The 15,846-nt window shown below is 54.0% G+C and overlaps 1 protein-coding gene across 4 annotated transcripts in view; it reads left to right on the top strand.

Annotated features, from left to right (window-relative positions):
• Nucleotides 1-2,039: 2,039 nt before the first annotated feature.
• The window catches only part of EEF2K (eukaryotic elongation factor 2 kinase), a 54,121-nt gene continuing 40,314 nt past the window's right edge, over nt 2,040-15,846 (top strand). For all 4 annotated transcript variants that reach the window (XM_075285185.1, XM_075285183.1, XM_075285184.1 and 1 more), the window contains exons 1-2: nt 2,040-2,257; nt 10,603-10,928. In XM_075285185.1, the coding sequence (XP_075141286.1) occupies nt 10,683-10,928 (246 nt within the window). In that variant the 5' untranslated portion in view covers nt 2,040-2,257; nt 10,603-10,682. The remainder of the gene's footprint in view (nt 2,258-10,602; nt 10,929-15,846) is intronic.

Genomic DNA, 15,846 nt, shown 5'->3' with positions numbered 1-15,846 from the left:
TGATTCTCCCTTGTTTCTCCCCTGAGTCCCCCGCTCCCTGATTCTCCCCTGATTTTCCCCCTGATTCTCCTCTGAATCCCCCGATTTTCCCCCCGGTTCTCCCCTGAATCCCCTGCTCCCTGATTCTCCTCTGAATCCCCCGTTCCCTGATTTCCCCCCCGGTTCTCCCCTGAATCCCCCCGCTCCCTGGTTCTCCCCTGATTTTCCCCCTGATTCTCCTCTGAATCCCCCAATTTTCCCCCCGATTCTCCCGAGTCCCCCGCTCCCCGATTCTCCCGAGTCCCCCGCTCCCTGATTCTCCAGTGATTCTCCTCTGAATCCCCCCTGATTTTCCCCCCCGGTTCTCCCCTGAATCCCCCGCTCCCTGATTCTCCCCTGATTTTCCCCCCGGTTCTCCCCTGAATCCCCTGCTCCCTGATTCTCCCCTGATTTTCCCCCCGGTTCTCCCCTGAATCCCCCGCTCCCTGATTCTCCCCTGATTTTCCCCCCGCTTCTCCCCTGAATCCCCCGCTCCCCGATTCTCCCCTGAGTCCCCCGCTCCCTGATTCTCCAGTGATTCTCCTCTGAATCCCCCCTGATTTTCCCCCCCGGTTCTCCCCTGAATCCCCTGCTCCCTGATTCTCCCCTGATTTTCCCCCCGCTTCTCCCCTGAATCCCCCGCTCCCCGATTCTCCTCTGATTTTCCCCCCGGTTCTCCCCTGAATCCCCTGCTCCCTGATTCTCCCCTGATTTCCCCCCCGGTTCTCCCCTGAATCCCCCGCTCCCTGATTCTCCCCTGATTTTCCCCCCGCTTCTCCCCTGAATCCCCCGCTCCCCGATTCTCCCCTGAGTCCCCCGCTCCCTGATTCTCCAGTGATTCTCCTCTGAATCCCCCCTGATTTTCCCCCCCGGTTCTCCCCTGAATCCCCCGCTCCCCGATTCTCCCCTGAGTCCCCCGCTCCCCGATTCTCCCCTGAGTCCCCCGCTCCCCGATTCTCCCGAGTCCCCCGCTCCCCGATTCTCCCCTGAGTCCCCCGCTCCCTGATTCTCCAGTGATTCTCCTCTGAATCCCCCCTGATTTTCCCCCCCGGTTCTCCCCTGAATCCCCCGCTCCCTGATTCTCCCCTGAATCCCCCGCTCCCCGATTCTCCTCTGAATCCCCTGCTCCCTGATTCTCCCCTGATTTTCCCCCCGCTTCTCCCCTGAATCCCCCGCTCCCCGATTCTCCCGAATCCCCCGCTCCCCGATTCTCCCCTGAGTCCCCCGCTCCCTGATTCTCCAGTGATTCTCCTCTGAATCCCCCCTGATTTTCCCCCCCGGTTCTCCCCTGAATCCCCCGCTCCCTGATTCTCCCCTGATTTTCCCCCCCGGTTCTCCCCTGAATCCCCTGCTCCCTGATTCTCCCCTGATTTTCCCCCCGCTTCTCCCCTGAATCCCCCGCTCCCCGATTCTCCTCTGAGTCCCCCGCTCTGATTCTCCCGGCACTCGGCTGCTTTTCTGCAGTTTTTTCAGTCCTATTGTGAGGCGGTAATTCGTCTTATATCCCATAATGATTTCCTAATGAAGGAGGGACGCCATAAACCCCCCAATAACGCAATGACTATAAAGCAGCAGGTCTTTACGCTGTGGACAGCACTCGCAGTGTGAATTCAGCCTTAGATTTGAGCGATTTTAGTAAAATAAAAGCCTGGAAAGGAGAAGAGTCAGAAATACAAATAATCTCTGAGCCCCCAGGACGGGACACAAACCGCAGCCCTGTCCTTCCATCATGGCTCCCTATAGAGCAGAATGACATGTGTATATATATATATACTGTATATACGGTATATATACTCCTCCTGTCACTGCTGCCTATACAATAACGTCTCCTATGTACGTATGCACACAGACTTATTACCATGTGTCTCCTCCGGTACCGCACGTTAGTCAGGTCTGTACACAGCACAGGCAGCAGTCATGGCCCCGCCCCGGGAGATAGTCGTGGAACGTTAACCCTGCCAGTGGGCGTGTCTGGGGGCGGAGTCAGCTGAGTGACAGCCGGGGCAGAGATCTTCCTGTGCTCCTCGCGGCGGAGTCTGTGCAGTGCGAGGGATCAGGACAAGAGACTGGTGGCCGTGTCCTCCGTGCTGTCCGTGTCCTCCCTGCTGTCCGTGTCCTCCGTGCTGTCCGTGTCCTCCGTGCTGTCCGTCTCCTCCCGGCTCATTCATTCTGCGCCCTCCAGCTTTTGCCTTCTTCAGGCTCAGTGCAGGATCTCCAGGGTGTGTGCCATCTGTGCCAGGTAAGAAGGAGCAGAGTCTTCTCCTGTCACTGCTGCCTGGCCTTCCTGGACACATGGTGTGGTATATACTGTATACATATGTATACATAGTGTGGTATATAAGGATATACTGGACACATATAGTGTATCTCTGCAGCATGGTATATATCCTATAACACCAGGGATATACTGGACACATAGTGTGGTATACAAGGATATAGTGTCTCTGCAGGAGGTATATATCCTATAACACCAGGGATATACTGGACACATGTCCTACCCTATGGCATACGCTCTCTATACTGTATCTGTCATTTGCACAATCCCATCCTGTTACTTCTTATATTGCAGCCCTGTCGTCTCCAGTGATCTGCAGAAATCCCTGAATGTTTCAGACTCTTCCCCCTAAGCTGTGACAGTGAGATGTGAGGGGTAAATAAAGCGTATATAGTGCGCAGGCCATAGGCTCAGGGTTTGTTGTCATCCTGTTCCTATAGGCAGGTCACTATTGCCTATTATGGAGGGAGCGGCGAGGTTCATGCTCTTGATACCGCCTTATATTACATATTTGCAGACGTTGCTTGTATTTTGCATGGGTTTCTGTGCATTGGATTGCTGCAATGTGATGGTATATGGTCGGTGATGGATGGGCACATGGTGCAGGAAAACAAACAGGCATCAGCAGAATTCGGTGTGCGTTAACGCTTTCTCTGCCGATACAGTTACAATGCAAGCGCAGGCAGAATAGATCTAGATATGTCTTATTTGTGTGTGTGTGTGTGTGGGGGGGGTATTTAGCAGATTACGGTCTACAAGCGCTGCTGGAATCGTTTTACTTTCTCTGTTTGCACAGAATTACCAGGAATTGTTCTCCATTTCTAGCATATGTTTATTATCAGGAGGCGCCAGGACCTTATACAGAGAGAATTGTGAAAGTGAATGACAAGTCTCAGGCTGTGGGGTCACCTATATGTGATAATGGGCCCCAGGGCTGCAACTCGGCCCAGAAAAACAAACCATTACACCCATGTTTTTTTGCATGTTGTGTGAATGTCGCCTAAAGCCGTATTCACACTGTCATGAATCTCATCTGTGTGACAGCGGCTTTTTATCACGTCGTCAGGCGGCTGCTTCTACATCAGCCCATTTCTATGAAGATATTAATATGGCGGGTGAATGGTTAAAGTGTCCTGATCACTGTCAGGGATCGGTCAATACAGTTATGTCTATGAGGGTCCCATAAAAACAAGTCCCAAAGTGACGGTGAAAACATCTGAGTCTGACGGACGATTTAGACATAAGAGTTGTATAAATAGAGGCTGTAAAGTGAGACAGAACCCCCCCATATCACCCCAGTCCACAGATAGAGGGGTTAGGGTCACCTGAATCAGTCTCTTGTGAATCACTGCCCCCTTTGCAAAGATTTTGCTGCCATGTCAATATGCAAATGAGCACCTTTGGAGCAACAAGGGCATTGCATTTGCTCCAAAGAGGTAAACAACAACATTCTCATTGCTCCAGAGCTCTTTTGCATATAGACAAAAACAGCAATATCCCAGCAACAGAAACCGCAGTTCACAAGAGGCAAATGTGTTTATTCAAGAGACAGTAACCTATCTATCTGCAGGACTGGGGTGATATGCTGGGTCTGGTGACAGTAACCTATCTATCTGCAGGGCTGGGGTGATATGCTGGTTCTGGTGACACTAACCTATCTATCTGCAGGACTGGGGTGATATGCTGGTTCTGGTGACAGTAACCTATCTATCTGCAGGGCTGGGGTGATATGCTGGTTCTGGTGACAGTAACCTATCTATCTGCAGGGCTGGGGTGATATGCTGGTTCTGGTGACAGTAACCTATCTATCTGCAGGGCTGGGGTGATATGCTGGTTCTGGTGACAGTAACCTATCTATCTGCAGGGCTGGGGTGATATGCTGGTTCTGGTGACAGTAACCTATCTATCTGCAGGGCTGGGTGATATGCTGGGTCTGGTGACAGTAACCTATCTATCTGCAGGGCTGGGGTGATATGCTGGGTCTGGTGACAGTAACCTATCTATCTGCAGGACTGGGGTGATATGCTGGTGACAGTAACCTATCTATCTGCAGGGCTGGGGTGATATGCTGGTTCTGGTGACAGTAACCTATCTATCTGCAGGGCTGGGGTGATATGCTGGTTCTGGTGACAGTAACCTATCTATCTGCAGGGCTGGGGTGATATGCTGGGTCTGGTGACAGTAACCTATCTATCAGCAGGGCGGGGTGATATGCTGGGTCTGGTGACAGTAACCTATCTATCTGCAGGGCTGCGGTGATATGCTGGTTCTGGTGACAGTAGCCTATCTATCTGCAGGATTGGGGTGATATGCTGGTTCTGGTGACAGTAACCTATCTATCTGCAGGGCTGGGGTGATATGCTGGTTCTGGTGACAATAACTTATCTATCTGCAGGGCTGGGGTGATATGCTGGGTCTGGTGACAGTAACCTATCTATCTGCAGGACTGGGGTGATATGCTGGGTCTGGTGACAGTAACCTATCTATCTGCAGGGCTGGGGTGATATGCTGGTTCTGGTGACAATAACTTATCTATCTGCAGGGCTGGGGTGATATGCTGGGTCTGGTGACAGTAACCTATCTATCTGCAGGACTGGGGTGATATGCTGGGTCTGGTGACAGTAACCTATCTATCTGCAGGGCTGGGGTGATATACTGGTGACAGTAACCTATCTATCTGCAGGGCTGGGGTGATATGCTGGGTCTGGTGACAGTAACCTATCTATCTGCAGGACTGGGGTGATATGCTGGGTCTGGTGACAGTAACCTATCTATCTGCAGGGCTGGGGTGATATGCTGGGTCTGGTGACAGTAACCTATCTATCTGCAGGGCTGGGGTGATATGCTGGGTCTGGTGACAGTAACCTATCTATCTGCAGGGCTGGGGTGATATGCTGGTTCTGGTGACAGTAACCTATCTATCTGCAGGGCTGGGGTGATATGCTGGTTCTGGTGACAGTAACCTATCTATCTGCAGGGCTGGGGTGATATGCTGGGTCTGGTGACAGTAACCTATCTATCTGCAGGGCTGGGGTGATATGCTGGGTCTGGTGACAGTAACCTATCTATCTGCAGGGCTGGGGTGATATGCTGGTTCTGGTGACAATAACTTATCTATCTGCAGGGCTGGGGTGATATGCTGGGTCTGGTGACAGTAACCTATCTATCTGCAGGGCTGGGGTGATATGCTGGGTCTGGTGACAGTAACCTATCTATCTGCAGGACTGGGGTGATATGCTGGGTCTGGTGACAGTAACCTATCTATCTGCAGGGCTGGGGTGATATACTGGTTCTGGTGACAGTAACCTATCTATCTGCAGGGCTGGGGTGATATACTGGTTCTGGTGACAGTAGCCTATCTATCTGCAGGATTGGGGTGATATGCTGGTTCTGGTGACAGTAACCTATCTATCTGCAGGACTGGGGTGATATGCTGGTTCTGGTGACAGTAACCTATCTATCTGCAGGGCTGGGGTGATATGCTGGTTCTGGTGACAATAACTTATCTATCTGCAGGGCTGGGGTGATATGCTGGGTCTGGTGACAGTAACCTATCTATCTGCAGGACTGGGGTGATATGCTGGGTCTGGTGACAGTAACCTATCTATCTGCAGGGCTGGGGTGATATACTGGTGACAGTAACCTATCTATCTGCAGGGCTGGGGTGATATGCTGGGTCTGGTGACAGTAACCTATCTATCTGCAGGACTGGGGTGATATGCTGGGTCTGGTGACAGTAACCTATCTATCTGCAGGGCTGGGGTGATATGCTGGGTCTGGTGACAGTAACCTATCTATCTGCAGGGCTGGGGTGATATGCTGGGTCTGGTGACAGTAACCTATCTATCTGCAGGGCTGGGGTGATATGCTGGTTCTGGTGACAGTAACCTATCTATCTGCAGGGCTGGGGTGATATGCTGGTTCTGGTGACAGTAACCTATCTATCTGCAGGGCTGGGGTGATATGCTGGTTCTGGTGACAGTAACCTATCTATCTGCAGGGCTGGGGTGATATGCTGGGTCTGGTGACAGTAACCTATCTATCTGCAGGGCTGGGGTGATATGCTGGTTCTGGTGACAGTAACCTATCTATCTGCAGGGCTGGGGTGATATGCTGGGTCTGGTGACAGTAACCTATCTATCTGCAGGGCTGGGGTGATATGCTGGGTCTGGTGACAGTAACCTATCTATCTGCAGGGCTGGGGTGATATGCTGGGTCTGGTGACAGTAACCTATCTATCTGCAGGGCTGGGGTGATATGCTGGTTCTGGTGACAATAACTTATCTATCTGCAGGGCTGGGGTGATATGCTGGGTCTGGTGACAGTAACCTATCTATCTGCAGGACTGGGGTGATATGCTGGTTCTGGTGACAGTAACCTATCTATCTGCAGGGCTGGGGTGATATGCTGGGTCTGGTGACAGTAACCTATCTATCTGCAGGACTGGGGTGATATGCTGGTTCTGGTGACAGTAACCTATCTATCTGCAGGGCTGGGGTGATATGCTGGTTCTGGTGACAGTAACCTATCTATCTGCAGGGCTGGGGTGATATACTGGTTCTGGTGACAGTAACCTATCTATCTGCAGGGCTGGGGTGATATGCTGGTTCTGGTGACAGTAACCTATCTATCTGCAGGGCTGGGGTGATATGCTGGGTACCGGTGACAGTAACCTATCTATCTGCAGGGCTGGGGTGATATGCTGGGTCTGGTGACAGTAACCTATCTATCTGCAGGGCTGGGGTGATATGCTGGGTACCGGTGACAGTAACCTATCTAGCGGGGCTCTATTTGGAGAAGTTTCACTCTATGATGTTTTTGTATCTTCTATCTGAAGCTGGGGCAGATATCGGTTTGCTGGCCGTGTCGGCACGTTACGTTCCACACCTACAGATCACATGGCCAGAGAATTGCATTCTGGGACAGTTGCCAGGAAATGACGGCATGGTCTTCTCCGTAGTTCTCCCTTTATGAGTCTGAGATCTTCTTCTGTTTGTGTCTCCGGATACTTTTATTCTTGTCTTATAAGTGGTTTATGATCTGCTGCAATAACTTCTGCCCTTTCTCCTAAGGCGATGTTCACATGGTACGATTTGGCGCTGATTCCCCCCTGAACCCTCCCATGGTTCAGTAGACGGTAGAGATGGGAGTTGGGATCTGTCCGATCTTATTGCAGATTTCTTGGCTGATTTAGATGTAAAACAACCTGAGTCTAATCAGCGCGGTGGAAATCGGAGAGAATCGGCGTCCACTGCACAGTCTTCTGTTCTGCCATGTGAACACAGCCGAGACTTGATCTATTCGCTGTAGCAGAAATCCCATAGACAGAATGCCACTTCTAGGAAATTTCTATTCATTTTCTGCCGCCATATTGGGCAGTGGGATTGCCGCAGTGGAGTGCTGGTGCGGTGCATCGGCGTTCCGTCCAGGCCACCCATTGAAATCCATGTAAACCTGATGACTTCTGAGGGCGTTACGTGGAAAAAACAAACCGGAAGACACTGGGATTGCACTTGGTCGTGTCCCTGAGTCCTGAGTATATCTGGGCCGTATATATCAATCTTCTTATCTCCTCCAGCTCTAGTATATAACATGCTGCCATCCGATCCCTTGTCCTATATGACAGGTGCCCTATAGGAGCTCCGCGCCGCTGTGTATTCAGTGGTCACCATATAATACTGTATAGACGCCACTCTCCACCGCCTATAGAGACCTCCTATAGCTTCAGCAGTCGGACCTATGGCTGCATCATTCAGGCAGGGGATTATCCCGTTACATAAGTCCCTGTAATGGATTTCCTGATGTCCTTGTCCTGCACATTATGTAATATTATTCTGTGCCATATACGCTGATGGATTACGTGTCTGTAGATGGAGCGCTCCGGCCCAGGGCGCCATTCCCATCCACGGCCTATTGAGAGGGTTTGCACTTCACAGCCTGGGGCGAGTACGAAGCCTGAATGGCCTGTGAAAATGGCCGGCGCGGATCAATAGAGCAGCGGGCTTCTGTGCATTAGTGGATAAAGGACGCAGCCCCTGTGATCAGCCGTGGGGCGCAGCGAGTCCCCCCCTGACTGTATGAAGGATAAGTACACATAATCCAGTCAATTGTTTGCAGACCTTACCCTGGCGTTATAACCTCAGTATATTGAGTATTTTCATCACAACCCTCAGTACTACAAACAGTGCACATCCCCAAACCCAACATCTGGTGCGGGCCCCGCTGCGGCCTGCCAGGGACATCCGAGCACTCCAAATATTTACTTAGGTCTGCAGAAATAATTGCATTGTTTGCACTGGAGTGGATATAAGAATATAAGAATATCTTACAAAACACGCAGGCCCAATCCCTGCCCACGCGCCGTCCCTGCCCTCACACTGTCCCTATCCCTGCCCACATGCCATCCCTGCCTCCGCGCCATCCCTGTCCCTGCCCACGCACTGTCCCTGCCCCTGCCCACGCACTGTCCCTGTCCCCGCACTGTCCCTGTCCCTGCCCACGCACTGTCCCTATCCCTGCCCTCACACTGTCCCTATCCCTGCCCACATGCCATCCCTGCCTCCGCGCCATCCCTGTCCCTGCCTCCGCGCCATCCCTGTCCCTGCCCACGCACTGTCCCTGCCCCTGCCCACGCACTGTCCCTGTCCCCGCACTGTCCCTGTCCCTGCCCACTCACTGTCCCTGCCCACGCACTGTCCCTGTCCCTGCCCACGCACTGTCCCTGCCCACGCACTGTCCCTGTCCCCGCACTGTCCCTGTCCCTGCCCACGCACTGTCCCTGTCCCCGCACTGTCCCTGTCCCTGCCCACGCACTGTCCCTGTCCCTGCCCACGCACTGTCCCTGTCCACGCACTGTCCCTGTCCCCGCGCCATCCCTGTCCCTGCCTCCGCACCATCCCTGTCCCTGTCCACGCCTACACACCACCCCATACAATTGTCAGTTGTCAGTCTTTTATTAGGTCTGGTGGCCAGAATGAAAATTGCAGGATTGCACACTTGTTTTTAAATAAATAAATAAATAAATATATGATCATAGATTCTTAAAAAGTATTTTTAACGTAAAAACAGATCTTCTGGTGACGCTTTCCCTTTAAGCACCTTTATTATGTCACAGTAGGATGGTCGCACCCCGGGGAAGTTTACAGTCAGGCCTAGGAGAGTGTTCACACTGTAAAGCACACAAGTGACCGATTTATAAATAAGCAAATGGCAAAATATCACTCACTGTATGTTACTGTATACATTCTATGTGTGTGTATAGATAGATATATATATAGTATGTGTGTATATATAGTCTCTGTGTGTATATATAGTATATGTGTGTATATAGTTATATATAGTCTCTCTGTGTGTGTATATCTATAGAATCCTCGCAGACTTTGGCGCTGATTACTTACAGGGGGTTGTTTTGTACCCATTTAATTGGTTTCTTTGTTCCTAACAATATGTCATTCTCTGGACGTGTAATCGCGGCCTGTGCCTGTTGCGATCCTGGCGCGGTGACAAGTAGTCTCTATTATGGAGCCGGAGACGTTCCCTCCATGTCAGTAATAAGATTCTGGGGTCTGGATTAACTCTTTAGTTGCACTTTTGTTTGGTGCGATGGGGGTTTATATGGAGCGACTTCTCAATCCTCCAGTGCACTTGTTATTGTAGTGTTATATACAGGTCGGGGCCTCAATGGGGGAATTACCACGAAACCTGCCCCAGAAGTCCGGTGTAATCTGTGGCAAATAACTGCCTAACCAGGGGTCACACGGTGGCTCAGTGGTTAGCACTGAAGCCTTGCAGCGCTGGAGTCCTGGTGTTCAAATCCCGCCAAGGGCAAAAAACCATCTGCAAGGAGTTTGTATGTTCTCCCCGTGTGTGCATGGATTTCCATCCCATATTCCAAAGACATACTGATAGGGAAGAAATGTGCATTGTGAGCACATTGTGTGTGGGGTGGGGTGGGGGGCTCACAATCTACAACACCCCCCCCCAAAAAAAAAAAAAAAACTGCCTAACCTTCTGTGCAGCACGTTTATCAAGGGTTTTAGACATGTTTACAACTTGTTTGACAAAGGGGTGTGGCTTAATGTTTTCTTTAGACAGTTTTTGCATGTAAATAATAGAGATTTACAGCAGACCCCGGTGTGGTAGGCAAAAAAATCTCCAAAAACTTCATAAATAGCGTCAGTGTGTATGTGTAATGGCGGCCGCAGTGCGGCTGGGGATGCGTGTGCGGTATTCCATGTAATAGGTGGTCTTGTATAGCTCAGTTTAGGGGTCGCCCCCCCACATTGTAACGTGTCCCCGTTGCTCCGCAGGCCCTCTCCTGAATGCTCATCCACAGCAGCAGTCTGGCGAGCTCAGTCATTCAGCGAATAATCCCCAGCACCCGGCAGCCATGGCAGACGAAGATCTCATCTTTAGAATGGAGGGTCTGGATAACTCTCACGTCTTGAAGGATCGCTGCTCGGATTGTAACAAGGCCGATAGTGATGAGGAGGATAACTTCTTTATCTGTCCTATTACCGATGACGTGTCATCGCCTCATGCGACGAAGACGAAGAAAACGCGCTTCTATGGTAGCCTGACCAAGGAGAGCGAATACGGGACCAGCTCGTCTCCAAGGAACTCCTTCACCTTCAAGGTGTGTGACAACTTCTTACCTTCTGTCTATGGTGGATTGTCATATAGGGCAGGGCTACAAGAGTACAAGACCCCAGAGACCTGCCCGGGACCCCCAGGTGTTGTACTCTCAGTGGGCCGGCCATCTCCCCCATGCCTGAAGGCCGATCCTACTTCTATAATGGGATTGGCCGGACAATCTGACAAAGGCCTTCTCTAGTCTGGACGGTCCGGTGTATGGAGGACGGGGCCGTGTATGGAGGAGGAGGGGGCCGTGTATGGAGGAGTTCGGGGCCGTGTATGGAGGAGGTCGGGGCCGTGTATGGAGGAGGTCGGGGCCGTGTATGGAGGAGGTCGGGGCCGTGTATGGAGGAGGAGGGGGCCGTGTATGGAGGAGTTCGGGGCCGTGTATGGAGGAGGTCGGGGCCGTGTATGGAGGAGGTCGGGGCCGTGTATGGAGGAGGTCGGGGCCGTGTATGGAGGAGGTCGGGGCCGTGTATGGAGGAGGTCGGGCCGTGTATGGAGGAGGACGGGGCCGTGTATGGAGGAGGACGGGGCAGTGTATGGAGGAGGACGGGGCCGTGTATGGAGGAGGACGGGGCCGTGTATGGAGGAGGACGGGGCCGTGTATGGAGGAGGACGGGGCAGTGTATGGAGGAGGACGGGGCCGTGTATGGAGGAGGACGGGGCCGTGTATGGAGGAGGACGGGGCCGTGTATGGAGGAGGACGGGGCCGTGTATGGAGGAGGACGGGGCAGTGTATGGAGGAGGACGGGGCAGTGTATGGAGGAGGACGGGGCAGTGTATGGAGGAGGACGGGGCCGTGTATGGAGGAGGACGGGGCCGTGTATGGAGGAGGACGGGGCCGTGTATGGAGGAGGACGGGGCCGTGTATGGAGGAGGACGGGGCAGTGTATGGAGGAGGACGGGGCAGTGTATGGAGGAGGACGGGGCCGTGTATGGAGGAGGACGGGGCCGTGTATGGAGGAGGACGGGGCCGTGTATGGAGGAGGACGGGGCCGTGTATGGAGGAGGACGGGGCCGTGTATGGAGGAGGACGGGGCAGTGTATGGAGGAGGACGGGGCAGTGTATGGAGGAGGACGGGGCAGTGTATGGAGGAGGACGGGGCAGTGTATGGAGGAGGACGGGGCCGTGTATGGAGGAGGACGGGGCCGTGTATGGAGGAGGACGGGGCCGTGTATGGAGGAGGACGGGGCCGTGTATGGAGGAGGACGGGGCCGTGTATGGAGGAGGACGGGGCCGTGTATGGAGGAGGACGGGGCCGTGTATGGAGGAGGACGGGGCCGTGTATGGAGGAGGACGGGGCCGTGTATGGAGGAGGACGGGGCCGTGTATGGAGGAGGACGGGGCCGTGTATGGAGGAGGACGGGGCCGTGTATGGAGGAGGACGGGGCCGTGTATGGAGGAGGACGGGGCCGTGTATGGAGGAGGACGGGGCCGTGTATGGAGGAGGACGGGGCCGTGTATGGAGGAGGACGGGGCCGTGTATGGAGGAGGACGGGGCCGTGTATGGAGGAGGACGGGGCCGTGTATGGAGGAGGTCGGGGCCGTGTATGGAGGAGGTCGGGGCCGTGTATGGAGGAGGTCGGGGCCGTGTATGGAGGAGGTCGGGGCCGTGTATGGAGGAGGTCGGGCCGTGTATGGAGGAGGACGGGGCCGTGTATGGAGGAGGACGGGGCCGTGTATGGAGGAGGACGGGGCCGTGTATGGAGGAGGACGGGGCCGTGTATGGAGGAGGACGGGGCCGTGTATGGAGGAGGACGGGGCCGTGTATGGAGGAGGACGGGGCCGTGTATGGAGGAGGACGGGGCCGTGTATGGAGGAGGACGGGGCCGTGTATGGAGGAGGACGGGGCCGTGTATGGAGGAGGACGGGGCCGTGTATGGAGGAGGGGGGGCCGTGTATGGAGCAGGGGGCCGTGTATGGAGCAGGGGGCCGTGTATGGAGGACAGGGGCCGTGTATGGAGGAGGACGGGGCCGTGTATGGAGGAGGACGGGGCCGTGTATGGAGGAGGACGGGGCCGTGTATGGAGGAGGACGGGGCCGTGTATGGAGGAGGACGGGGCCGTGTATGGAGGAGGTCGGGGCCGTGTATGGAGGAGGTCGGGGCCGTGTATGGAGGAGGTCGGGGCCGTGTATGGAGGAGGTCGGGGCCGTGTATGGAGGAGGTCGGGCCGTGTATGGAGGAGGACGGGGCCGTGTATGGAGGAGGACGGGGCCGTGTATGGAGGAGGACGGGGCCGTGTATGGAGGAGGACGGGGCCGTGTATGGAGGAGGACGGGGCCGTGTATGGAGGAGGACGGGGCCGTGTATGGAGGAGGACGGGGCCGTGTATGGAGGAGGACGGGGCCGTGTATGGAGGAGGACGGGGCCGTGTATGGAGGAGGACGGGGCCGTGTATGGAGGAGGACGGGGCCGTGTATGGAGGAGGGGGGGCCGTGTATGGAGCAGGGGGCCGTGTATGGAGCAGGGGGCCGTGTATGGAGGACAGGGGCCGTGTATGGAGGAGGACGGGGCCGTGTATGGAGGAGGACGGGGCCGTGTATGGAGGAGGACGGGGTCGTGTATGGAGGAGGACGGGGTCGTGTATGGAGGAGGACGGGTCGTGTATGGAGGAGAGGGCCATTTATGGAGGAGGGGGCCGTGTATGGAGGAGGGGGTTGTGTATAAAATGTACAAACTTCTAGAAAACTGGAGAGAATAAAAAGAGTCCAATGTCACAGAATGGAGACACAATGTGTTAATAAAGTTAATACAAAATGTATTAATGGCACAAAAACTGCCAGAAAATCACAATTCGTTAGAGAGTTGAGTTACCCTTTAATCCTTACACAAAGTCCGTGTATTCAGTGGTCTGTCCATGTAATGCAGGACATGGCGGGTCCTCCAGAGACTCTTTATAACCCCCCACCGATCGCTCCTCCTGGATCTGCACCCTGCACAGAGTGGGACGCGGACGCTCCATCCATTGTACCGCCAGGTTACAGCCGCTCAGCCCCATTCTATTGAGCATGTTCTGACCCCAGTGGCTGCTATGAACAGCTGAGTGTCGGGGTCCTGGGTGTCAATAGCAGAAGGCTGGAGAACCCCTTTAAGTTCCTACCTGACCATGTACACAGAAACCTTCCCATCTGCAGCCCCAGTGACCTGAAAAGCTTGCATACCTTGTGCCATTGCCATATAGACCTGTCGTCTATAACCTGAGCTGGTCTCTGTGTTTGCACGACCTATTGGCTGCCTGTATATTAGATGTTGGGTGTCTGCATGGGTCGGGTTGCTGAGTTGTATTACTAATAGCTCGGGGGCGACAATCAACTAATAAGCAAAGACAAAAGACAATCTGCAGAAAGCAAATGGTGATTTACATCCAGAATATCCGAAATGAAAAGTCCTGATCTCCGTGACATTCCCAGGTCCAGTCATATGGACTCAGGCGACCGTGAGCCGGTGTAGACGCTGTAATCTAATAAGTGGGCGCTGCGGGCCGGAGACCATCAGTGACCTCCACCATGACCCAGACCAGACCTGTTCTATACATCGGGAGACCATCAGTGACCTCCACTGTGACACAGACCAGGCCTGTTCTATACATCGGGAGACCGTCAGTGACCTCCGCTGTGACACAGACCAGACCTGTTCTATACATCGGGAGACTGTCAGTGACCTCCACCGTGACCCAGACCAGACCTGTTCTATACATCGGGAGACCGTCAGTGACCTCCACCATGACCCAGACCAGACCTGTTCTATACATCGGGAGACCATCAGTGACCTCCACCATGACCCAGACCAGACCTGTTCTATACATCGGGAGACCATCAGTGACCTCCACCGTGACCCAGACCAGGCCTGTTCTGTACATTGGGAGACCGTCAGTGACCTCCACCGTGACCCAGACCAGGCCTGTTCTGTACATTGGGAGACCGTCAGTGACCTCCACCGTGACCCAGACCAGACCTGTTCTATACATCGGGAGACCGTCAGTGACCTCCACCATGACCCAGACCAGACCTGTTCTGTACATTGGGAGACCGTCAGTGACCTCCACCATGACCCAGACCAGGCCTGTTCTGTACATTGGGAGACCGTCAGTGACCTCCACCATGACCCAGACCAGACCTGTTCTATACATCGGGAGACCATCAGTGACCTCCACCATGACCCAGACCAGACCTGTTCTATACATCGGGAGACCATCAGTGACCTCCACCGTGACACAGACCAGGCCTGTTCTATACATCGGGAGACCGTCAGTGACCTCCACCATGACCCAGACCAGACCTGTTCTATACATCGGGAGACCATCAGTGACCTCCACCGTGACACAGACCAGACCTGTTCTATACATCGGGAGACTGTCAGTGACCTCCACCATGACCCAGACCAGACCTGTTCTATACATCGGGAGACTGTCAGTGACCTCCACCGTGACACAGACCAGACCTGTTCTATACATCGGGAGACTGTCAGTGACCTCCACCATGACCCAGACCAGACCTGTTCTATACATCGGGAGACCATCAGTGACCTCCACCATGACCCAGACCAGACCTGTTCTATACATCGGGAGACCATCAGTGACCTCCACCGTGACACAGACCAGGCCTGTTCTATACATCGGGAGACCATCAGTGACCTCCACCGTGACACAGACCAGGCCTGTTCTATACATCGGGAGACCATCAGTGACCTCCACCGTGACACAGACCAGACCTGTTCTATACATCGGGAGACCATCAGTGACCTCCACCGTGACACAGACCAGGCCTGTTCTATACATCGGGAGACCATCAGTGACCTCCACCGTGACACAGACCAGACCTGTTCTATACATCGGGAGACCATCAGTGACCTCCACCGTGACACAGACCAGGCCTGTTCTGTACATTGGGAGACCGTCAGTGACCTCCACCATGA

This window comes from Leptodactylus fuscus, chromosome 8 (assembly GCF_031893055.1).
Source record: "Leptodactylus fuscus isolate aLepFus1 chromosome 8, aLepFus1.hap2, whole genome shotgun sequence".
NCBI classification, from domain to species: Eukaryota; Metazoa; Chordata; class Amphibia; order Anura; family Leptodactylidae; genus Leptodactylus; species Leptodactylus fuscus.
Note: the sequence above shows the minus strand (reverse complement) of the source record. Positions and strands in the feature narration are given on the sequence as shown.